Here is a 25,553-nt window from a genome sequence, read left to right on the forward strand (position 1 = left end):
CAGCAGTCTTCTGGTTGTTTTATGACAACCATTGTGAGGATGAAAAGGACACCAGTGAGAAGTTATCCTTCTGTGTTAAGCCAGAAGATGTGACACTTTCAGTGCCCACTAAACCAGCAGCACACTACAGATTTTAAATGGCCAGGATTGAGCAGGCACTCGGCAACCTCCCTTTATCCCGGCTGTGCCCCGGCCCACCCGTAATCTGCCTGATCGATGGCCCTGGATCGCCGTCACTAGGCAACCATGGATGACACTAAAGCTCTCACAGTGTGTGCTACCTAATCAATCTACCGCCTCCTGGAAGTATGAACACAAATCAGTAATCATGTGGGTGGAATACTTAAAGAATTGTAAGAAAGGCAGAAGGAGGAGGCCCGTATGTTGTCATGAAAGGGTCGCAACAAAGAGCCCCAGACAGCAAGATGATGACTGGATAGCAAGAAGACATCTTCAAGATGGGCATAGCCCGTGCCGCAACAGGACCCTATCCAATGCAGGTTCACCCTATGCACGGGCCCCTTTGTCTCGTTCAGTGTTACGGCCTGTTAGGACCCTGCATCTGCAGGGAAAGTAACATCCTTGGCTTTTGAGGACAAACTGTCCTGAACTTAACGGTAAAAAAATCCTTTTCAGCTCAGATCTAGATTTCTCTTGTTAATAATGTCTCTCGTTGTGTGACAGTCAAAGACTCAAGGCCACTTTGCTTCTGATTATATTCATGAGATTTGAGCAGTGGTGTCTGGATGTCACAGGTCTTGGATGTTTTTTTTTTTCTTTGATGTTTTAGACTATGGCTCAGACGTCTTTCCTGTGGTGACCTTAACATCCTCACAGGAACTTTCATGTCTATCTATAGCAACAGCACATCATTTTGATTGTGGTCTGGCAGTCTGTCGTATACCTGCTATATCTATCTCATCACGTCCTTTTAGAAAGATTTTAAGTCCACTATTACACTCTTTCCTAATTACCATGGCGACTTCAACTTACTCTCACATTGCTGAAGCTTCGGGGTTACTTCCCCCTGTTTCTTGCTACCCTGCCGAAATGTGTGTTTGCATGTGTGTGGCTGAGACGGCTCGTGAAGCCTGTAATTGAGTGTGTCCGCCCACCGCGTGGCAGCAGTGGAAGGCTTCATTGTGTCAGGCACAATAGACACATACACAAACTCATCAGCCTATGCCACAGAACCACAACATTGAAGAGCCATTAGCACGAGCAGCCTGGGGGTCACTTTGTCCCAGCCTCGGCATTACCTTCATGCTTCATCATCAGCAATGGGCCAAAAATATCCAGGAGCTCTCTTTATCTCCCAATTTGCCACCAGATTGAGCTGCGAAACGTACTGCAAATAGGATTAGTCTATTTTACTTCTTCACAAACAATAAACACGTCCAAGATAGCAGCAAACAAAAATTCACATGGGTTGTCACACTTCTCTTGGTAAAAAGATTCATATTGTGCATATGCATCATGGGTAGAGGTGTGTGGTTTGAAAGTGACTGGGGAGTAAAATGTGATTGGCGTGGTTTCCTGCTGAATTTTGCAATCACCACGTAAATGGTATGTTTCTTTCTTAACTTATTTCCGCAACATGTGTGATGCGGCACCATGAATGTTCAACTATTTGCTAAAATGCCTGTAATACGTCATGTGCATGCAATTGGAGATAAAAGAATGCACTGGAGTGTGTCAAGGACAGATAGTTAATTGTGGTTTCCATCTTGTGTGGCTCTCTATCAGTTTTTCTAAGCTGTCCATCATATTCGGCTATCACAATCCCCTTATATGTATGCTGAATTTGTATTGGTGTCTTTCTTAGTGGGTGAATGCGAATGTGACTCGACATTACTGATACTGTATTTGTATAGCGCATTCCTGGTCTTCTGACCTCTCAAAGCACTTCAGGTCGTCATTTACCCATTCATACACTGATGACAGCAGCTGCCATACACCGTGTCATCTGCCTATCAGTAACATTCACACCATTTACACACGGTAGTCACAGCAACAGGAGTAATATTGGGGTTAAGTGCTTGGAATCGAACCGCCAACCCTCTGATTGGAGGACAACCGGGCTCTCCATTCACTCACAGTTGCCCCTCTTTTAGGTGGTATTTTTTGCTTTTTTACTACGTGTTGTGAAAATTAGTAATTGCTTTACTGCAGTAAATTCAGCTGTAATACAGCGTACAAAGAGGCACACTCTCGCCACTGATGCTATGTGAGATTAATTAGGAGACTCATGGGGCTTGTTAGTGTATGTTAGAGAGGCCCTTTTTTTACATATATCGGTCTGTAATAAATAGATACAAGCTGACCAGGATTGTCAAGACAATTGGAGCAATACGGGGCCGCCAATAAAAGCCAAAAATTACTCCTCCCTCAGGGTGATGCTATGGCTGGTCAATTTATCGGCTGACAGATTTTGTATATCATCTCATGATACTATTGGATTACATTGAACAAAAGATTTTCTGAAAATACCAGACTGTTCTAATATTGAACTTACTCATCATATCCATATTGTGATGTCATCACGTATTATATTGTGAAAGTACTATACGTTTACCCTACTACCATCCTAAAATGAATATGTCAGCAGCTCCACATTAAGTGGGTGTCTAACTCCCTGCAGTGTGGAGCGGTATGAAAAATAAATGACTACACAACGATTTCAAACATGCGGCATCTCCCAAAAAGAATTTCAATTTCCTCTCTCTTTGCTTTCTTCATACAGCAATTACTCTCCCTTTGCTCCCCTTTGATCCTTCGATCTTCTTCTGTATTCAGTGGCAGGAACAAGTCAGACCAGCGAGAGAAAGGAGGGGTAAATAATCCAAAAGAGAGCGGGAAGATGGAGTCCATATTGTCAAAGCAGTCGGCCGCAGTGGACGAGCTCGTGGAAGCGTGCATCCAAGCCTTCGGTAGGTCACTTGAAGACTTTCTCTGAAAAGAACTTTAGCAGGTGAATATGTCTTGCTGATGATGAGTGACGTCCCATTTTCTTCTTCTTCTTCTAGATGGGAGCGGCGCTTTGAAGGACACTTCCTTGGTGCGCATGTTTCTCATGATGCACCCATGGTATATCCCCTCAACAGAAATGGCGAAGAAGCTGGTGCTCAAGTATCCTTCAACATTGCATCTTGCTACCTGGGAGATCTTAATGAAAAAGTGTTCTTCCTTTAAAAAGCAAATTTTGCAGCAAAGTGGCACCTTGACTTTGAAATAAGATCTCAAGAGGAGAGCTGCACTGCTGAGCGCCGAACGAGAATATGTCACCTCGTCAAGTAATAAACCCTCAATGTATTTATTACACCTGCTTGTGCTATTCCTTTGTGACCTTTATCATCATGTAGAGCAAGTCAAATGTGGAAAGGTCTTAAACTTGAGTGTCACAGTATTGTGCAGATGTAAACATACTTTAACTTTCCATCCCTTTGTTCTGCCTCGCAGGTACTGGATCTCTGAGTTTCCAGCAGAGTTTAATCTGAGCCCGGAGCTGGCGGACCAGATCAAAGACTTTAAAGACCTCCTGAGCACAGAGGGCAACGCGAGCCAGAGCCAGCTCATTGACCTCGACAGTGTGTGAGTTGCTGAAAGCTCTGCGTGCTGTTGACAGCGTGAATGAATGTCTTGGTCTGTGGGTGTATATGTCAGCGAGCCCTTTCATTGCCTTTTCTCACATTTGAGCTGAGCTACGCGATGCCCGGGTCAGTGACTTCTCCCCTCTCACTTGAAAGCAAAACCTCCATCTTTTTCTAAATCTAATTGAGTAGGTCCTAAATCTAAGGAAATGTCTGGCAGAAAGCCCAGAAGGCAAACCTCTCCCGTGGGCATCTGTCTGTCACATCCACTTTCCTTTAGTGTTGGCTTTGCTGAGGAGATATGTGATTCATTGCAGCTGAGGCCTTTCAGAAATACACTTTGCATTTGAAAAAGAGAAATCTCTTCTTTCCCCTTACCAGGCCGTCGTATAAATGGAAGCGGCAGGTGACTCAACGTGTCCCCTCGGTGTCCAAAAAGAGGAAAATGTCCCTGCTGTTTGACCATCTTGATTCCTGTGAACTGGCTGAACACCTGACCTACCTGGAGTACAAATCCTTCTGCAAAATCCTGGTCAGTTTGCGTGCAGTCTGTGGTGAAGCTGTTTAGACTGTAATGTTTACAGCTCTTGAATTCCTTGAATTCTCTAGTAATGTCACATGAGGCAGGCTTGTTGTAGTTGCTAAGCAATAAGTGGTTAAAATCGACTTATACTGGCAATACATTTGTTTTATGGAAACATTCAGCTCTTTGAGTGGTATTTTGGGAAGCAAAGGCGATGACGGAGTGTAATTGTTGAATGTTTTGGATCGTTTTAAATGTGCTGGCGCGGTGGGGACTTGCGTTGGTGATTTGTTTTACATCCAAAAGCGACTGTGCGTCAACATAAAACAAATGAGTCATAATCAAAAAATACGAAGCATCTTGCATACTGGTATAAACGTACAATCATTTTGAAATACTCTTAAGGAGGAAGGTTTTCTGTTAGTTATCTGCTTTGTTACCAATGTTGCTACCTCAAAGAAAAAGCCCAGCTTTTGGTAACATTTACAAACAAAGTAAAAAAAAAATGATATTAGGGATTTGAATCAGGCACATAGCTCCTTGCTGGATTTTGTTTTTCGGCTTTCCACCTCCGGGACATATGTCATATCAAAAGAACAGCTGTCAAATTCAAAGCATCAAAACAGAGATATCCTGTCTTTTAGTTTTGAAGGATATGGAGAATACTGCCTTCTCCATGTCCCAAAAGGCAACTCCTTTTGTTTTATCTTCTCTGTTAGATCCATTCTGCGGAAACAGCCAACACGATGTATATACATTGGGTTGCGAGCTTTTGGTCCCATCTAAAAGAGTGAAATGTGTAATGCTACTCTCCTCCTTTAGTTTCAGGACTACCACAGCTTTGTGATGCACGGCTGCACAGTGGAAAACCCAATCCTGGAGCGTTTCATCACCCTTTTCAACAGTGTGTCCCAATGGATCCAGCTCATGGTGCTCAGCAAGCCCACCGCCCCGCAGAGGGCCACCGTCATGTCCCACTTCATCAGAGTGGCACAGGTCTGTTAAGAAAAACTTGTTTCTACAGGGTAACCGTGCATTTGTAGCATTACATGTTGGCATTTTATGGGCTTAAGGGGATCTAAAAGTATCCCTGGTGAAACACTTTAAAACACATTTGAAAGAATGATGATCACCTTTATTTTAGAGACATCTTCACTATTGGACATTGTAATGTTATCACCTAACAAAAGAAAATCATTTTCTTCTGCAAAGAATAGAAAAGGAATTAGACACTATTCATTACAACAGTATGTATGCTTGCGGTTGGTTAAAAATGAATAAATTAAGCATACTACAATCAGTGCGCATGTATGCATTGGGCATAACTCACAGCTGCATGTAAATTATGAGGTACAGAGAGAAATAAAAGGTGGGTGGGTAACAAAAACACATTTTTTATACTTAAGCATTTTTAATATGGGGGCTTTTATCAAGGGAAAAGAATACTTTATAGGAAGAATAAGATAAAAGAAAAAAATAGAAAACAGGAAGAAAAAAAAGGGAAACCAAGAAGTCCATGTGGAAAAAACACATAAAGCATTGCCTATATAGGTAAAACAAAATTTAAGTAAACAAATACACTTGACAAAATCTTGCAACACAATGTTGTCTGTCAATCAAGTCAACCTTATATTTCATCCAACATTGTAGGAATTTTATTCTGTTGCTGTTTCTTAGTCTTTGGTCTAAGATTATATCCATGAGATCGCATCTGGCGTTAAGTCTGGTAGTTTTACTTTTGACGCTAGTGAACAACAAATCCAAAAATATATGACAGAACAGAGACATGGTTGGCTCGGTAAGGCAGGTCATCTGTCCAGTCTCTTGTATTATATTATATCTGCCATATATTTGATCTATATTTGATATATACAGGATCTGCTGTCCATATCAACATTGTTCTCCAAATATTTTCCCAGAATATTTGTATCTTGGGGCATCCCCAAAATATATGGTGTTTTTTTTTGCTCTTTTTTCTCCACAAATCTTTCAGCATGTCTGGTTTATTGTAGATACGTACACGTCTTTGTTTTGCACATAGTTTCCCATTGTTTACACTTCATTATTTCTTCTTCTAATTCTTTCTCCTGTCATTAATATATATTGTATTCGCTCCTGTACCCTTCAAAATTCCCTGGTGAACTTTGGAAACTACTGATGTAGAGCTTCCTTCATACACTTACTGTTAATTGGATTACTTCACTGAGTTCTATCATTACCCGTTTATTAATTTCTACAACTGTAACTGTGTGTAAAAAATCACTTTTCCAATATGTATTTTTCCATTAGTATCTTAAAAGTTTTCTCCATTGTTGTACATAAACCAGTAAGACCTTTATTTGTCTAGTACTTGAATCTAGAGTCTATACTGTTTGGTTTTGTTTCTGTACTCAATGTACAGTCTTCTTCTCCCAAACATGTCACTAATCTAAATCTGGTCCCTCGCTCCCTTCGGTGCTTCTCTGCCCATATTTCTTGACTGTCATCCTTTAATGATAGAAACTTACAAGCGGTCTTGGGCTTACTGTCATCGATAACATTTGAGTTTTATTTGATTATTTTGTCTGTCAGGCGGACTGGGTTGTCCCTCTATGCAACAACCATCTCCGCTGTGCATGGGAGCTTCAGTGGATTTTCATCCTAATGTTCTGCAGTGCTTATGTGGATGCATCCTCATTGATTATTGCCAGTCTACTCCTGAACGGTTACCCATTTTCTTCAGTTGTGCAACAAACCAAGGAGAATTTAGACAATTCCTCGGTCTCAATACATCTGCACTTCGACACACATACAGCTCTTGTTCCACCCTTTTGTCTCATCCTGCTTGGACTCTTTGCAGTGTTTCGGGATACTTTGATCGTGTAGGGGTGAAGACAGATGCTGTTTGTGACCAATCCTGATGTATGGGATGAATGACAGCTTAAAATTCTGTCCAGTACCTCCCCCCTCGATCGTTCTGTTTGTTGGATTTAAAATAACCTTCGTCAGCGCCACGAAGCAACTCTGGGATTTTTGCATCCTCCAAATCTATTTGAACTTGTTCAATTAAATATTAGCATATGTTAACATGCAAAGATGCTTAAGTACCAATAATAGTGGGAGTGCATACACTTGTGACTGCATGGACGTGCGTTTAAGGGGGTTTGGAATATGGTCGCTCTAAGCTGGCATCGCTGTAGACTCTTATTAGACTCATATTTTGAATTGGTCCATACATCAGATGTTTATAGTATAACCATCCACATCCTGAACTGGAACCACGATGATTATTAGTGTTCTCCACTTTGAATGTAATGCCCAACTGTCCTTTGGAACTTACATACAGAATGGGTGAACATTGGAGATAGACCCTCCCAGCTGCAAATCCAGCTGTGAATCTGTTGTGAATCTTAAACAGTATTCAGATATGCAGCCCAGTGTGAGAACATGCAGGGGCAAATATTATGGTCTAGCTGATTACAAGTTTATTCAAGGTGGTTCTGACATACTTGACATTTCCCAAAGCTTCCCTGAGGGTGTGCTTGTTGTGTCCTATTTCAGCTTCCTGTTGGGAGCGCAATATAAAAAACTCACTTTAATCCGTCTGGTTCTTGCCTCCACATAAATTGCATTTTGATCAAAAATGCTAAAATGTATCTTTTGCGTGCAATAGAGAAGCTCCAAAGCCCCTGCATGTTTACAATGAAACCTTTCTAAGGCCTTGCCATCAGTAACGCGCATGCACTGCTCTACTCTCGTGCACTGCTCTACTCTCGTGCACTGCTCTACTCTCCGAATGGTCGGCTGCCTTCCACACTGCTCTGCCAATTGATTCCAAAGGGTGTTTTAGCTGAGCCAAACGATCCCCTTCTGGCAGCCCACCCACACTGCTGTGACCCCATTGATTTTCTGTGAGATGCCACGCAGGCTGAAGGGCAGATGCCCTGCGGAGTGCCATTCACAAAGTATTAGCTTAGGGTTCAAAAGTACAAGTTATAGCCTTTAGTAATATCTTGGTATACACCGATCAAGTGTGTGGATGATGTGCATTTAGACTGCTGAACACATCGTTCTGACTTTTTTTTCACACCCGCATTTATCTGTAATGTAATGTATTGTAACTGACTCCTCATGCTGTAAATCAGTTTAGACCCGTGGGGCCTTCTTTTCTTAAGATACTTTTTGGCAGTGGCCTACACATTCATTCTCAGTCTCCAATTTGATCCTAAATCCTAATATATCCCCCCTCCCGTCCACAGAAGCTGCTGCAGTTGCAGAACTTCAACACGCTGATGGCTGTGGTGGGCGGCCTCAGCAACAGCTCCATCTCTCGTCTCAAAGACACGCAGGCCCACATCAGTGCCGAGACCAACAAGGTGCCGTGCTCACAAACCATCACTGATCTATTTGTGGCGCCCACAGCCAAACACTACCAGGCAAAGTCAATGTTCACTGCATGCCGATGTTCCTATATTGCACCAACTGCCAAGCTCCCTGGCTGTGCCTGTTACTCCCACACAGTGAATTTGAGCTCTATGGCTGGAAAGTTACAGTCTTGTCTGTTATGTAAGCTCTCCAGAATGTTTGTGACTCCTATAAACATATCTCCCCAGAGCTCTCTGTTTGCTGCAAACCTCCATCTCCTCCCCCTTCCATTTGGTGCACCCTAAAATTCCATCCCCATGCTTTCACTCAACATGCAGGTTTTCAACAACCTCATTGAACTGGTGACGTCGTGCGGGAACTACAGTCAATATCGAAAGCGCTTCTCCGAGTGCTCGGGCTTCCGCTTCCCCATACTCGGCGTGCACCTGAAAGACCTGATAGCCGTGCACGTGGCGCTGCCAGACTGGGCCGACAAAGAGAAAACGCGGGTCAACCTGGCAAAGGCCCAACAGCTGTACGCCATCCTTCAAGAGCTCGCGCTGATCCAGACCACACCGCCTCACGTCGACGCCAACACGGACCTGCTCAACCTGCTCACGGTGAGTGGACAGAATGTGGATGTGGACAGAAGTGCTGCATTCACGTTGTCTGCCCTTAAATCCAGGAGAACCCGGGCGAAACAGCTTGAACAACTATGGAGCCAAATCCAGGACAAAAGTTTTGTTGTCGAACATTGAAGAATACATTCAAAATAAAAATAAGTGAACGAAAAATATTTTCGGGTTAAATATAGTTTTGACTTTTTTATAATTTTTTTTAATATATATATTTTTTTCATTCTTCACTTGTATTTATTTTTTGATATTCACTATATTCATTTTTTCGGGTTGCAGATTTTATATTTTCAGATTCAAACTTTTTTTTGAAAAAGCCAAAATAAATACAAGTGAAGAATGAAAAAAAAATATTAAAAAAACTAAAAAAAAAACTGAGTCAAAACAATATTTAACCCAAAACTATTTTTCATTCACTTATTTTTATTTTGAATAGAGTGTTGTATTTTTCAATGTTCAACAACAAAACATTATTTATTTTTCAAATGAAGAAAAAACTTTTGACCTGGATTTGGCTCCATATACAACGTGCTGTCATTTATTATGAGGTGCAGATCCCTCAGACAGCAGTGAAGTAGAAGGAAAAACTTTGAGGACAAAACATTTTATTTCCTGCCAGCCGAACAGGCGGTCTGTTTGATGCACAGGATTTGCTGAGATTTGATTGGCTTGTGGTCAAACTGTACAAACTGCACGATTCAAATCTGTGCACAGAGAGATGCTGGAGATTAGTTTTCTATGCATGAACCTTCAACCTCAAAGCATGCATTTGTTTTTGCAGATGTGGTCCAGAGTTGTTTATGTCAATACTTTGTTAAATAGGAACTTTTTGAATTAAATGTCCACCTCTTTCAATGTATTAAAAACTTAAAAACTAAATAAAAAACTGATGGTGAGTTGAAGTGCCCGTGGATAATGCTGCAGTCCACAGTTCAAACCCCAAACAATCAATATCAGTTTGCTGTATTGCAAATAGTTTAATCACTTTACTTTGCCATCAAACAGCCCTTTACCTTGAGGAACTAAAGCCGTTATCAAGGATCTCTTCACAGCCACAAGCCCAGATAGACACACTAAATCCAGCGCTCAGAACGCAGCCTGCCTACCCTTTCTTTTAGTGGTTATTTTACTGTATGACTATTGTGGGGAAAATGTTGCTGAACTCGGCATAACATTTTGAAATTAAGCAGATTTAAGCTTTATTCTTTGCAAATAAGCTTCAACAGTATTGAGTGGAGGCAGTGTGCATGAGATGATTACCACTGCAAACAGTTGAGTTTAACACATCTAGAAACCCAGGGCGTAGGTGGTTTACACCCCTGCTGCACCATTCACTTTCCGAGGTGGTACCTTACGACAAAGATTAAGATAGCAGAGGAAAAAAAGGTAAATCCATGAAATAAGTAACTCAGATAAGTGGCCTCTTGACCCTCAAACATGCATTCTGAGGCAACCCGTGAAGGTGATCTATATGTATATCTTATATAGGAGTATTTGAAGAAAAGCAGCCCTTCTCAATGTTCTTACTTTCACCAACAAAGAGAGCTGCCACATCCTGCAACAGGAATTGAGTTCAGCTATTGGTTAAACTCTGAAATACAGTGGTGCCTACTTTTGTTTAAGTAATTATTGCACAATTTCTGTAAATCCTATAAACTTCATTTCACGTTTTAAATGTCACTGTGTCTGCTTTATAATATATTTAATTGAAATTGCTGTTCCGAACAACCAATGATACGTAAAGGAAAATCTTGAAAATGATGAGGGGTGCCCAAACCTTTTTCACAACACTGAATGTATCCATCATGTAGAAACCTACAGTAGGCTAGGTCACATGGGAAAACATGTTTAGAGGGACTGGATCATTTTCAACCTAAAAAATAAATACTTTGACCAAAAATGGAATATTTGTATCTGAATATTAAGGAAGTCTATTTGGAAGCTACAGAATGATTATTATTTAGAAGCCTAAATAATAATGGACCCAGCCTTGATTTAAAAAAGGAAATTCAGTGAAACAGAGTACTTCTACATTTGTGGTTGGCTGTTATAACTCTATGATTTAGGCTTTTATCCGTGACAAAGAGTTACAACCCCTGTTCAAGCATGTCTTTGTTGAACTTTACTGAACTGGAAATTGCTAACCTGTGCTGACACCTTGTCTCTGTTCCTCTGTGCTTATTTAAGATTATGTGACTTTTGCTGTCACAAAGCATTGGCTCTGAAATAACCTAAAACGGTGGCTCGGAGAAATCCCTCTCTCCCTCCATATAGATATAAAATGTCTTTAAAAACTGCCCTCTCCTTTTCCGTATGTTACACATTGTGGTTATATCAAACTCCGATTTATTGTTTGAAAACAGCAGAAAAAAATGGAAACCTTCACCAGTCATACCATTTGCATAGAGACAATGACCCTTTTTGAGTAGGATTAATTAATGTTATTTCAGAACAGTGAGTGAGACTGAGCATGGAAGCGGGGGGGGGGGTGGTGTTTTTGAACGTCCCACTAAAACCCCAGGGTGTGTGTGTGTTTGTGAAATTTTTTGGCAGATGCAGATAAGATTTTCCTGAATTTGCGGAGCTGTTTGTGTTTACCCAATCCCGATAGATTAATCACTCAGTCGTTTGTCGGAGATTGCAGCTGGTTCACCTTTTTTCATCTGTGAAAATATTAGAAAACAGCTTGACAGGTTGTAGATCTGAGAGGCTGAGGGAACGTTTTCTGGACAGAGTTGGTATCCAATTATCTTATGCCAGTGCTCTGTGGAATTAATCTATTGTGACGTCTCGAGAGGTTAGGATGTTGAGTTTTTGCACAAAATAAAGACGACAACCAATGATTCAAAACAAAGTCTTGTATTCATCCAAAAACGGCCTTTTAAATGGAAAAGATAATACTAAATAATATCCTGGAAGCTTTGCACAAGTTACAGTTCACCCTCACACTTAATACTGTGAGCTGAAGCAGAAGGCTAAACAAGAAGAGAAGCGTGTTTTGTTTTTGCACTCTCATAACACACACACACACACACATTGTAGAGAGAAAAGAAACAGGCCAACAATGGATCCAGTAGATTATTACATGCCGCATGTTAGCAGAAGCCAAACACAGATGCTGCTCTCTCACTCGTTGCTTTAGTGACTCTTTTAAGTGAAAGTAGTTGACAATTCTCAAAACGAATAGTTCAGCTTGTAAGGACAACATCGTGCTAAATACCTAAAGAGTTGCGGGAACAGGTATTTGCGGTTGCACTACGCCTTCACCAGGCTGCTTTGCCTGGAATCTGTGAAGGAGGAATGTATTTGGTTTGTATTTGGAAATCCTTTTCTTGATCAAGGACCGAGAGCTGTGTAAACCTCCTGAAAATATTGCTTTCCTTTATCTCAGTTTATTTAAAGAAATATGTAAATAAAAGTAAAAATGTTCACACAATGGGACTAAGTGATACACAAATGTTGTTTTTTTTGGGAGTTCATTATGATTACAGGGGCAACGGAGCACGTGCCCCCTACCCCTTCTCCCCCCCCCAAAGAAATTCTCGAGCATCATACTGTGGAGGCAGTCAGTCAAATAGGGAGACAGGGTTATTTGAAGACAAAAATAAGTCCTGTGCCGTCCTGTGCGCAGGTGTCTCTGGACCAGTACCACACAGAGGAGGAGATCTACCAGATGTCTCTGCAAAGAGAACCTCGTAAGCCGGCGGTGAGCATCACATCACATCACCTTTCCAGCTCGTTCTCAAAGGCCCCGTGCTTCTGCCTTCGTATGAGGGATGGTCACCAATGAATGCTTATTACAAATTTGTGCCCGTCTTTCTCCTGTGACGTTTAGATCCATCGTCAGAACGCTCGGCTACACAGCAGCTGTCGCCTTTCTTCGTAAGGCGACAGCTGCTCCAATCTGCCCCTGAGCTGACACTAACGTCTCCGTCTTTTGGTTTCTCACCGTTTGCAGCAGAACTCCAGCCCCGCCAGCGCGGCCGACCCCAAGCCCACCATGATCGACGAGTGGGCTGTGTCGGTGAAGCCCAACGCCGACCCGACGATCATCAAGAATCACATAGAGAAGATGGTGGAAGTGAGTTTCTCTGACACTGTTGCTGTCTTTCCCACCGTTACGTTACACGCCATTTTTTATCCAAAGCGACTTACAATAAGTGCATTTCAACCATAAGGATACAAACTCAGAAGAACAAGAAACAAGAAAGTGCAATTTTCTATAATTTGTCAGGATGTTTGGAACTGTGGATGTTGTGGTGACATTGGATAATATAAGTCCTAACCATTCAGCTATTGAAGCTTTTCACTTCTAGAAGAAAGACTCAATAACTTTGTAATGTAAGCAGAAATGGAAGGAATTATCTTTTAATGCCCCACAATGTCAGGTTCTCAGAATTCCCACAGACACTAAACTTCACAACCCTCATGTTCACAGTCAGTCTTCAAGAACTTTGACTCGGACGGTGACGGCCACATCTCCAGGGAGGAATTTGAAGCGATCAGGAACAACTTCCCTTACCTCAGCAAGTTTGGTGAACTGGACAAAAACCAGTGAGCGTTTTTTTTTTACTGCTTCATTCACTGATGAGGAATCCATGCTGTTTAGACAGGAGCTCCACCTCAACCCCTTGTTTTCTCACACAGAGACGGGAAGATCAGCCGAGAGGAAATGATAGACTACTTTATGAAAGCCAGCTCTCTGCTGAACTGCAAGATGGGTTTCATCCACACTTTTACGGAGGCCACCTACGTAAAGCCCACGTTCTGCGAGCACTGCGCCGGCTTTGTGAGTAAACCCATTACCCCCCCCTTGTTATCATGTTCCATGCTTGTGTTATGACCTCGCTAAGAACTGCGATCACTCCCCAAAATACACACCATATGTGCCGTTTCAGTATCCGATCTATAAACCCCACAGCATCCTGCTCAATGTCAAATACTGAGCCTTTTTAATTTAAAATGCATGGATTTCTTAACTGACCCAATCAACAACACGTGTTATACTTTGTGGAAAAAAAAGGACAAAGGTCAGGTGCGCTCGCCCCCCGCTGTTTCACAACCATGTAGCTGTATCTGCACTTTAGCATTCGCGTCGGTAATCACCGGTGGTGCACACCATCTCTCAGAGGCTCCTCCTGTCAGGTCGAGGCGATGCCAATTACTTTGAGCTGCAGCCACATGCTGTTGAAGTTGCATTCTGGGAAATATGGGAGGAAGGTAATTGGGCTAGATAACCCTTCTCTGTGGCAGTGCTTCATCCGTGTGTGTGTGTGTGTGCGTCTGTCCTCTGGCCCTTAACATTCCCCCAAAACCTCCAAGGAGCTCCCTGTTATTTAGAGCCAGACAGAGAGTAACTACTCAGCTGTAATGAGTGTAGAATGCAAGTGTAGAAATAAAGAGCAGCTATATAAAGAGTGCTCCAAAGAGCACCATAGATGACACATATAGACTTTCATCTGTACTCATTCAGACACACACATTCTCCCCGACGGAAGCTGGAGCATTTTTCAAACATCATGACGGGAAACTCTGAAAAGAGGGAAGGGAAAGATAAGGACGCACTCTGGCAATGGCTACTTCCTCTTCTGAATGCTTTGTGCTTTTGTTCAGGCTCATGTGCAGAAACAATATTTTCCAGCAGCCCATATTTCAACACTGCTCTGTATAAGCTTAGCCAGTAAGCACTACAGAGTTCACTCACCTCCACCTTCATGATCTTATATAATAAAAGATCTATAATAAAACAACAAAAGCAGGGACATGTACTGTTTTACAGGTGATCACATCCCTCATACATTTCTTAGGAAAGCTTTCCTTTAAGCATGTGAACCATATACTGTAGGTTTACAGTATAAGGCAGGTAGTATTGACAACACGAGATACACGACAAGACATATTATTCATTCATTGGTGGGGTTCAGAGGTGATGGAAAGCAGATTGAATGTACCTTTGGTTGGAAACTGGCTGTCTCAACCCCTTTGTTAGTCTTTACCCTCCAGCTCCAGCTCCATATTTAACTGAAGTATAACATTTTTCCAAAGGAATTATGCCAACAGCCCTCAAAAAGCATATTCTGAAGATGGGCATAATGAAATGATTATAATGTTAAGTATGCAATGAACAGACTGCTAACAAGTCATTTTGACTTGAAACAATACTACATATCCTTCCGATCATTTAATTTTATTGATTGCAGAATGAGGAAACTAAAAAACCCTACACATTTGAAATCACTTTACAAAAATGTGGGATCCAAATGTTAAACATACTGAAGTGAATTTGAGCAGAGGCCATTTGCAAACTGTCCTTGCTTTGCCTGTTTGGCCCGCAGAATTCCGGATAATAAGAGTTTTTGCAGCTCTTACTTGTAGCACAATGCACTTTTCAGTCCACGGAGGCCGTAAAGGTCGAGGCAGAGCTGTGATGATGCTGTTCAGATGTTCCGGTCCTAACGGACTTCTCTTTGCTGCAGCGCCTCTGGCTGTGCTCACGGTTTCCCCGCTGCGCGCGCGTCTTTGTTCGCGCGTCCATGTGCACCGACGAGTGTTTGCATGCATGCATGCGCGTGGGTTTGTGTGAGTGTGAGGAGAGGTCAGGATATTTTGTGCCTCCTCAGATGTGCCAGGCCGGTCTGTGATCTCCAGCTTGGCGCTTTCATGTCATTGTTCCCCCACTGTCTTTGCTCTCCCCGTGTCCCGCTTGATCTCGTCCACCCTCCGCCCCCTCCGTCCCACCAACCTCCTCCCTCCGTCTCTCCCTTTCTCCGTCGCCCGCCTACATCTCTTTGCACCATGTACATCAACTTTTCTTTTACGTAGCGATTTCCCGGTCCCTTAGCATCAATGGGGTTTATCAGGATATGAGCTGTAAGGGTGTTTCAGCCCATTAACCTCTAACTTCCTCTTTACTGCCAACAGCTTCCTTAAGCACACGTTTTTGGGCTATATATCCTTACCTTGGGGAAGTTTCCATCCATTCGGTTCATTGGTCACTGGCACTGAGAGACGTCGTGTGGATTTTAAAGTGGCTGACAGAATACATAAAAAAGGAAAATGCACAACATGTGCGTTTTAAAGAAAAGACTGATTTAAACTCGTTATTTGGCCACCTGACATGGTGGCCAACAAGAAGCCGTACAAGAAGTGGATGGAATATTGAAAAGTAGTAAATAAATAAATGTGGCAGCATAGAAAGATGTTGAAGTGTAAAGTAGCATGAATTAAATTATTTAAGTAAATTAAAAGTAACTCAAATCTTCACTATTCTGTCTCAATTTTACTACCTGTATATATTATTATCTACAGCTTGCTTTTTTCACCAACATTTCCCAAACCCTCTTACCTCATTAAAAGTATGATTCTTCAGTTGCAGAATATTTTCCAAACAACTAACTATTTTGAAAACGCTATTTTGAAAACACTATTGATAAAAACGTAATTGGGTTAACAAAAATGTTTCAAATCCCTCTGTGTAAATGCTTCTGACCCTGCTGTTCTGAACACCACGGAAATAATATCACACTTTAATTAACACCACAGTCCATCTGTTCCTCTGTGTCTCTTCGCAGATATGGGGCTTCTACAAGCAAGGCTACAAGTGTAAAGGTGAGAGAGCAATGTTATTTAGGTGTGCTCCATCCGAGAAGGGTGAAGACTTCAAAGAAATAGCAATTCCTTTTGACGGCATTGATTTCCCAGCAATCGTACACATGCATGCACGTTCACAGGCACACACACACACACACACTTGCCCCTCTGTAAATAGAGATCAACAGAGCTAAAGTACTGAGTAAATGTCATCACCAAAGAAACCATGGCAAGTAAACAACACTCTTTAAATGCCTGTCCACCAAACAATACACCTTTTAGCAACAGGTCAATTAGCTCCATCACCTCTGGCCACACTACACACAATGCACAATTATTCACTGTTTGATAGCTCCTTGTAGTCTAGGATCTGGAGAAGCTGGTTGATTTCATAAACTTGCGTTTGGAAACACATTTTACTACTCTTGTAGTGGAGGAAATTCTAAGGTAGTAGTGTTACAAAGTTTACTTTTGTAATGTAAATGGTTTTAGATTACTGATGGTAATATATTTAATATTTGATACATTTTCTATATTGTATATTTTAGACTGAAAAGCTTAACCGTTCAGTAATGTTGAAGTTTTTTCAGAGAGGCAAGGCAAAGTGCTTCATATAAAACCCTTAAAAAACCCCATCAAAACATAAAGTAAGGAGATTTAAAAACAGTTGACATCATTGATTGAAACATAAAAGAAAAACGGTTGATAAACTAAAGAAGGATAAAATTTGCAACCCAGAGTACCCAAATCCCAAAATGCAGAAATGGTCATTTAAAGGCAGCAGCAAACCGAAAGCCTTTAATCTGGATTTAAAGGAGCTGTGGGACTCAGCAGATCTGCAGCTTTCTGGGACTTTGTTCCAGATATGTGGAGCATAAAAAAAGGAAAATAATGTCATCATTCCCAGCACTGAAAGACTGCTTGCTGGCATCGCAGGCTGCTTGGAGCAATGCGCATTAACTTTAATGGCAAAAACGTGGGCAGATACTGGCATAGAAATAGAGCCTGTCTGGATGCACGCAGACACAGCTCCTTCTAAGCCAAGAATTGGGATGGGACTCTTTGACCACTCTTTGCGATCAACAACATTTTGATTAGTAACTTAAATTTAGTTACATTTATTTTGAAATAGAATTACATAACGGTGTTGCACTTAACTAGTGACTTCTCAACTAGAGTATACCTGTGGGCAGGGAATAATAGCTTGTATTATTAGGATGTCATGTGTTCACATCCTCTTCATTCTATATTAGAAATACGAGCATGTCAATTATCAAATCTCACCTGTCCATTCTTATTGCCCACATGAACTCCTTCCCCTTAGACAGGTTCATCTCAGATTGACTGAAGCTTATTGAAAAGCTTGCAAATATTTCAGTTGCATAGCAACGAGATCAATTAATGCTCCTTGGGTCCTTTGAGGTCTAACAAAAGGTTCTCATTTCATCTCAGCCCAGTTTCTTTATAATCAAGAAATGTTCTACTTAAATCCAGAGAGGTTTTGTTTTTGTATTCTTTACTTTTCTGATGCGGAGGCCTTGGTTGTTAGAAGATGGGGATGTTTAAACGACAAAAAGAGTGTCACGCAATTTCCCCCCTAACACCACACTCTCCTTTCTCCTCTTCTCCTTGACGGGGTGTACGACTCGGAGTCTGACTGGGAGACTTCGGGCTTGTTTCAGTGCATTAATGAGACCAAGGAAGTCAATGAGAGAGATCCCTCGCCTTTCATCCTCATTACCATTGTTGGCCTGTGCTCAGGGAGGTGGACAGATTGGCAGGGACATAATTAAAACGAATCATCCTTCACAGTGCAGGAGCTGAATGTGTTTGTGATTGTAAGTGTGTGTGTGTGTGTGTCTTAGGAGTTGAATGTGCGGCTGTAGACTTGAGTTATATTATGCTTGATATAAAAGGAATCTCAGTGTGTTTGAATGGGTGTGTTGTAAGGATGCTGGTGTTCTTTGATATCATAGTCTCATTCTGTCTTAGCTCCACTCTTCTGGGGTATTCATCATCTGACTAGAGCTAATGAATACCACTTTCATATGTGTAGGTTAAATATAAAAGTGATGTGGCAGAGTAAAGGCTTTAGGCTAAGCTAGTATGCTATCCAGCAGCTCGTTGCTTAGCTTGCTATTTAATTGACGATCACATCAATCTTCTTGTGTAGCTCTCAGCAAGAAAATAATTTATTGTCATTTTCTAAATGTCTATACTAAACTATTTATGAAAGCCTAATCTCCTTGGTGTGGACATTTTTAAGATAGCTCTAGCTTTGGTGAGTTTTATGGACAAGTGGATGCCAAAGTTATAACAACACAGCAAGGTCAGTGCAACAATTGAGAGGCAATGTGCACTGACCCGTTGAAAAGAAAAGGGTTTTGATTGCTTCCAACTCAACATGTCAAGGGAGGTGGATGAGCATGGATGAAGCGAATGACATTTATTACAAGCATTAAAAATAACCATATAGATAAAGCTATGTTGCTCGCTGATGGTCTATTTTACTAGTCTTGTCTGTTCCATGACCAGTTAGAAATTCCTTATACTACTCTAAATGTTGAAGGAAAAGTATATCGGAGAGAGGAAATGTTGTTCACTATGAGAAAAGTGCACAACGATGCGTGTGTGTTCAGGTCGACTCACGCTGTCATAATGTCTCGCTCATGGACCCATCACTCCTCCCCCCTTAGATTCCCCCAGGTTGACAGAGTTATTGTCAGACACGGTCGACCTCAGTGTGCATGTGTGCCAGTGTTCGTGCGTTTGCATCCCTTGTCGACGCCACCTCCCGTCACCATTGGCTCTTCCGTTCGCCCCCATGTTTCTGTCTGAACCTCTCCCTCTCTCTCCCCCCCGCTCCGCCTCGTCCCCTTTCTTCTTCCCGTGGCGCCTCCTCTCACGGCGCCTCTCCCTCCCCCTCCTCCGGCACCGCCGCCCACTCCTCCTCTCCCGACACCTCTCTTTGCCGCCGTCCTTCTGCCGCCAAATGAATTCCCCGGTGGCAGCTTGCGGGGTGAGCTGCCACAAGTCCTGCCGGAGCCGCCTGGCCGTCGAGTGCCGGAAGAGGACAAAGAGCATAAGCCACGAGACGCCGCCGGCCCTCCAGGCCAGATCCTACAGCTTCCCTCTGCCTGCCAACACCTCACCCAGCTTGCAGAACACAGGTGGTTGGCGAATGAATGGACTATTTTGTGATGCATATGTGTAACAAATACCATTAATCAGTTGTATTACCTTGTTTTAGGAAAGACACACACACATATATATATATATAACATCCTTAAATGTGCAGAAACCCCGGTGGACGCATTTAATGTGCTCTTCATCCTCTCAGAATAGTATAGTGTGTAGAGAGCTGCAGCTCCACTATTCAAAGGGGGGCTTTTGTCTTCCTCCGGGCATGTGGAGCGCTGACATTTGGAAGATATTCTCCAACAAGCGAGTGTAATTTGCAATGGAAATGTGATTGGCCTACCACAGTGACTCATGGATGCAGTGTCGTCATCAGACATTAGAAGAAGTGGTGCCGGGCCCGGTTTTGTATTCTATCAGTATGAATCTGCTTGATCGATGGACCAGACAACGCTGCAAACTAATGAATTGGCAGAGTGAACAGATGGAGGACACACATTTTCATTAGCTTCGGGTATTGTTTAGGAATTTTTAGTTCATTAACCATTAACCTTTCACTAACTCTTACTCACTTTCTCTGTTTCCATCAGTGATTGCTGAAGAGGATGTAGAGACACTGGAGGAAGGAGTGTTTGATGTCCACCTATAACCAGGTGAGAGAGACGTTCACAATAGTTGCAAAAGAAAAGTCCAACCATGATAGTTGGTGACTGACTGTGCTTGTAGTGTAAAACGGTATTGTGTCAAGTGTGTAGTCAACACTCATTAAGGAATCAGTGTTATGTTAAGAACACTAAATAATAGTTCATAGAGAATCAGCAAATAGATCACTCACATTACATTTGACCCAACATCTGCTGCTTGATTGCTGCGCATTAAAAGAGTAGATCAATGTTTTTAGGAAAACCCCAGAAACAGCCTGGCTCTATGCTAAGGGAACAACATCTGCCAACTTGCAAATTTGAAGCTTTTTACATATTTTAATACTCAACACATGCAAAATGCAAGGTGTTTGAGGAAGGTTTACCAGACTATTTCCTGCCAGACAAAGAAACCTCCTGGAGTCATCACCGTGACATTGTTATGCAGCCCGCAAGCAACCCTGGTGTTTAACTTGTTAGCCTTAGGGTCTCTGCTAAGCACATTTAGTAACCTCAGGGGAGAGCTACGCCGGCTTCAACCCTTTTTTCATCTTTTTTCAAAGCTAACCGACCGCTTCACGCTGTTTGTACTGACCATTGGCTGTTTATACACATGCACAACGCGCCCCCACTTCCTCCAACTGTAAAGAAGTGAAGCCAATATAGCTGCCAGAAATAAACAGGAAATTAGGGTATTTCCCAAAAATTTAACTTTTCTTATAAAATCGGACTTTCAAAAATAATAGATGCAAGTCGTAGGAAATGCCTTGATTGCCATGATGCCAGTATTAGGATGCTCAAAGACCAATTTGTATTCATGGATTTGGGATAGCAGGAAAAAAATGAACATTTCTGTCCATTATAAAATTAAAGTCACTGCTCCGAGTTTTCAAGTTAGTTTGCTGCAATGTGATTTAACACAAATGTTTTATTAGAATGTGTGTTAACTGAAATAATAGGTGTTGTAACTTAATAAACTGTAATTTATCACAGTCATATGAGATAATAATTGCTACCTTAAAGCGCATTATTATCTCATTTGATAATATGAGATTATGTTCTAAAGTAAATTTATTCAAATTAGCACACACCACCTGACACACAGTGAATGTTTTGCCTCTGGAGTTGCATTGTACAGGACACTGCCATCATGCACTTTTAACACAGTGCTGCTCTATCTTCATTAAGACTCTTTCAGTATTTAATCCTGTCCCATTGGATTGTAAAAGGCACATTTCTTGCAGGGTCCTTGAACTTAAGTATATTTTGATGAGCAGGCAAGTGACAGTCTCTCAATTTTAGAATCCCTCCCGCGGTTGACGTGTAAGAAGGCAAATCAGCGACTGTTTGGGCGGCAGCCAGACAGGAAGTGCTACAGAATTTCACTTTTACAAGCCTGAACCCTGCTGAGACATTGCACTGAAAACAAGCCAGGACAAGCTGCCACACAGTGGACAGTTACTGCAACAGCTAACTCACAGGAATGTGATGACCAACGTGAATGGAATGTCTTGTGTGATTTTGCTTGTATGATGATTTATACGTCTGCATTTTGATTTCGTCTTGCTTGAGAGTGTTACTGTAAAACTAACTATATATCAAAATGAAAAATAATCGACAAAACCGTATTCTCTGGGTGGAATGTTAAATTCAGTGGAGTTTATAATTTGAGTGCACTCTGCTGCCAGTTTGAATGGCTCTCTACTTTCCTTTTTTCTCTTTTCTTTAGAACACAAACATGGTGGAAAGAATGTTAGCCTGCCACCGAAACAAAGCCACTGTCTTCTTTGTCTGGAGAGCTCTGCTTTTGGTTGTTTGTCATCTTTTTTTTTATAAATGCATTTCAATGGGAGAATAATCGGACCAATTTTTATGTCAAATGAAAAACTGTGGATTTGTGATGTTTGTCTGAAGCATGATGACAAAAGGAACAATTTTCCCAACTAAGGAAACAGCTGAAATGACTGTTGGACAGTAACGATTATGATGAACTTTGGACAATAGTGTATTTTTTTGCCATGTTTACCTGAATTTGGTTAACTGTCCTATAGTTATTGCTGCGGTGATGTTTTCAGTATTACAGTGTTGTCTTGTACCAATGCACTGATAGGTGATCCATCCTCTTGCAGTACAGTGAATGTAGCACTGACAGTGAAATGCTGCTGACAGATGAAGTCTCCATTTAAGACGGCGTGGGAGCAGGACGCTGGTTACTGCCACGGAGTCCAGTTTCTGTTTGTGCCTCGAGTTCTTAGTGTGTCCGTAAAAAGAAATAATCCCGGCGTAATGAAACTTTCACTTGACAGCAGTGAATGAAGCTTATCTTGTTTCTTGAGAATCTGTTTTGATGCTAGTTGTATTTTGCTGTTTCCATCCTGCATGCTTCTCCCTTCGTGGCTTTATTCCCGGGCCACATTGGAGGGTTTTTGAATTTGTTAATGTAGCATGCCAAATTTTGTTTTTATTTATGAAATTCCTGCTTTGTGCTGGAGAAGAGATGAATTCAGACTTTGATTAGCACATGGTTAAATGCTGGTTTTGTCAATGTATGAGCCTGTTTATTGTTCTGTTTAAATATTGCTAAATAGCTTAGTTCCTTCTGTGTCACTGACTGCCTAACGAAAGATGTTTGTTGTCATTCTGTGAATGAATCTTTCAGACTGATGCCGTGCTACTCCTTCCTGTCCACTCAGTCCCCCAGTATTAAATGAAACGTTTACTTATTCATGTTGTCTAGTCTCTTTGGAGTTGGCCACTTATGCTCTCACTCTTTCAGAAGGTGCTTTGATCAACAAATATAGGTACTACTTGCATTCCTGTTAGTACTGGTAATCCCAAATTCTTCCTGAATTGAAGAACGAATGAGTCAGAATTATTCGAAACTTTTCTTAAAATAAAACCTTAATGAGAAAGATCCCTGCATTGAAGGTAAAAATGTAAAATAATTCAGTCAAATAAAACATCAATCAACACAGATTTTTTGGATGATTTAAGGGTGTACTTTCTAATTGCAATATTGCTTAACAGCAGAACATTTTCCCAATAACCCTAATATCCCATTCAAATGCACGCAAACAGCGGCCCACAGCACACTGTAACTTATAATGCAATCACATTTTCAACAACGCGTAACTCTACCCCTTCCGACGTAGGAGTTTTGCAGCAATCGGGACACAACCAAATAAAAAAAAAAAAACATCCCCTCCCAAAGCACACTTATTATAGATGGTAAAATCGATTCTACAACTACCACCACACACTGCTTTCATCCTTCATGTGACCATGATCCAGTGTTTTCTCACTTTCTCTTGTGAACATTAATAACCAGCCCCGAAAGATCCGCTGCAGCGTGTGCCACATCTAATTACTATCAGAGATGAAGTCAGTCTCGGCCTCTGCCTGCACAGCTCCCGCTGTGTATTTTCCGTTCAATGGGAGGACATTGATCCAGCTATATCCAGCCTTCGAGTCGGCTGATAGACCGCTAAACCTCCCGTGTGTCGCCCAACAATGTCCCGGTGAGCAAGAGGGGTGATCTGTTCACAACTTGACCTATTTTCCTTGGTCACAAACACAGACATTCAGTATGAACCGCATTACTATGCAACTTTGATTTATTTGTTTCATGTAATGGCCAACATACTGGGTGCATTATTGTTAAATGAAAAGGAAGTACCTTCCACATAGTTAGGAGAAGAAAAGAAAGACGACTGGAGACAGGTTTGGCAATGTCTTTGCAAGCAATCGAGTCAATATTTCTGCTCAACAGCGGTCGATATAAGGTTGACAAAACAAAGCGAGACTTGTGTCGTACGACGAAATATCATTAAAATATCACTCTGCATATCGCTCCACTGCCACTTTCTCCTCCAGAGCAAAAAAAGCCTGTGTGTATGTTTGTAGTCATCACTTCTATATCATATTTTAGGCATGGTGATTGATACCTCACATTTAGCTATTGAAAAGCCCTCCTAGCTGGCAGGCATTTAGTGGATGGCCCATGTGATATTGATCGGAAAAGCCCAAAATGAGGGAAGTTGAATAGCATGATAGCTAATTACATAGTAATGAGGACAGGAGAGGAATAGCCTAATGTATTGTTAGCAATCTCACACCACCACCTTGATCACAAGGGGAGGAATGATTTGGGGGCCTGACAGTTAAAACACAAAGTTCTCATTTGCCCTCCTCAACAGGCGGCCTATAGTCCTGAGCAATTATGAGCAACAATACACGTCCCCCTGATAGGCTGTTTGTGTCAGAGATATTGGCAGGTTGGCATTTTAGTAGCTATAGATATACTTAAAAGGGTTAAGGGTGAAAAATAATTTGGCATGTTGAGCAACTGAATGCATTATTGATTTGTATGAGCAGCAGATCCCTCCTAGATCTCCTCTTGTAAGACTAATGAACAAACTATTGATTTGACGTCCGCCCATCAAAAACTGGGACCTCTGCCAGCACTGCTATGATCGGACGTCTGCTCATCTTTTTGAACCCACCATGACACCTGCATCTGCAATGCTGTCCCCCTTGTGGTGCACCGACTGCAAGCATCTGGAGACGTTAACCTCACATTCATGGGGTCATGAAATCATCGGCCACTTGGGGGCAATGTTGAGCTATTGAACCAGTGGCCATGCTGAAGCAGTAGTAAGTGGGGAGCTGGCAGTGATGTGGCAAAACACTGAGCCACACTTCCAGGGTTAGTGGTGAATCACACAACAGAATCCCAATGCAGATAACAGCGCTGCATTTATCTGTCGTTCATATGTTGCTTCTCATAAAATGAATTCCCATATGCAAAAAGCGGACTGTAAATCAAGGGAAATATTGGTTGTTTTTCACAGGATGACAGCTCTCTCCCTCTTTTGCCTACACGGAGGTAAACCGACAAAGACCACTGCAGCCGCAACATTCTCAGTAGTCTGACACAAAAATGATGTTGTGCACAAAGATGATAGCAAGTAAAACTAATCAAATGGGCCCCAGTAAAAGCAAACTATGCTTATCAGGCTTTGAAGAAACACCTCCACCAACAGGTTTTGGAGGGAGCTGCATGAGAAGGCTGCAGTCTTAATTGTGTTTAACT

At 41.8% G+C, this 25,553-nt stretch overlaps 1 protein-coding gene across 3 annotated transcripts in view; it reads left to right on the forward strand.

The window, feature by feature from the left end:
* The window catches only part of LOC119221651 (RAS guanyl-releasing protein 2-like), a 30,459-nt gene extending 7,271 nt beyond the window's left edge, over window positions 1–23,188 (forward strand). Inside the window, exons 2-17 of one of the 3 annotated variants that reach the window (XM_037477649.2) lie at window positions 2,797–2,930; window positions 3,027–3,129; window positions 3,237–3,293; window positions 3,460–3,591; window positions 3,972–4,122; window positions 4,936–5,109; window positions 8,352–8,468; window positions 8,796–9,077; window positions 12,724–12,798; window positions 13,051–13,173; window positions 13,531–13,646; window positions 13,740–13,881; window positions 16,664–16,700; window positions 19,694–19,852; window positions 20,411–20,473; window positions 21,706–23,188. In XM_037477649.2, coding sequence (XP_037333546.2) covers window positions 2,861–2,930; window positions 3,027–3,129; window positions 3,237–3,293; window positions 3,460–3,591; window positions 3,972–4,122; window positions 4,936–5,109; window positions 8,352–8,468; window positions 8,796–9,077; window positions 12,724–12,798; window positions 13,051–13,173; window positions 13,531–13,646; window positions 13,740–13,881; window positions 16,664–16,700; window positions 19,694–19,852; window positions 20,411–20,469 — 1,797 coding nt within the window. In that variant the 5' untranslated portion in view covers window positions 2,797–2,860 and the 3' untranslated portion in view covers window positions 20,470–20,473; window positions 21,706–23,188. The remainder of the gene's footprint in view (window positions 1–2,796; window positions 2,931–3,026; window positions 3,130–3,236; window positions 3,294–3,459; window positions 3,592–3,971; window positions 4,123–4,935; window positions 5,110–8,351; window positions 8,469–8,795; window positions 9,078–12,723; window positions 12,799–13,050; window positions 13,174–13,530; window positions 13,647–13,739; window positions 13,882–16,663; window positions 16,701–19,693; window positions 19,853–20,410; window positions 20,474–21,705) is intronic. The other 2 variants (XM_037477647.2, XM_037477648.2) reach the window with 2 other exon arrangements.
* Window positions 23,189–25,553: the final 2,365 nt, after the last annotated feature.

This window comes from Pungitius pungitius, chromosome 1 (assembly GCF_949316345.1).
Source record: "Pungitius pungitius chromosome 1, fPunPun2.1, whole genome shotgun sequence".
Classification (NCBI taxonomy): domain Eukaryota; kingdom Metazoa; phylum Chordata; class Actinopteri; order Perciformes; family Gasterosteidae; genus Pungitius; species Pungitius pungitius.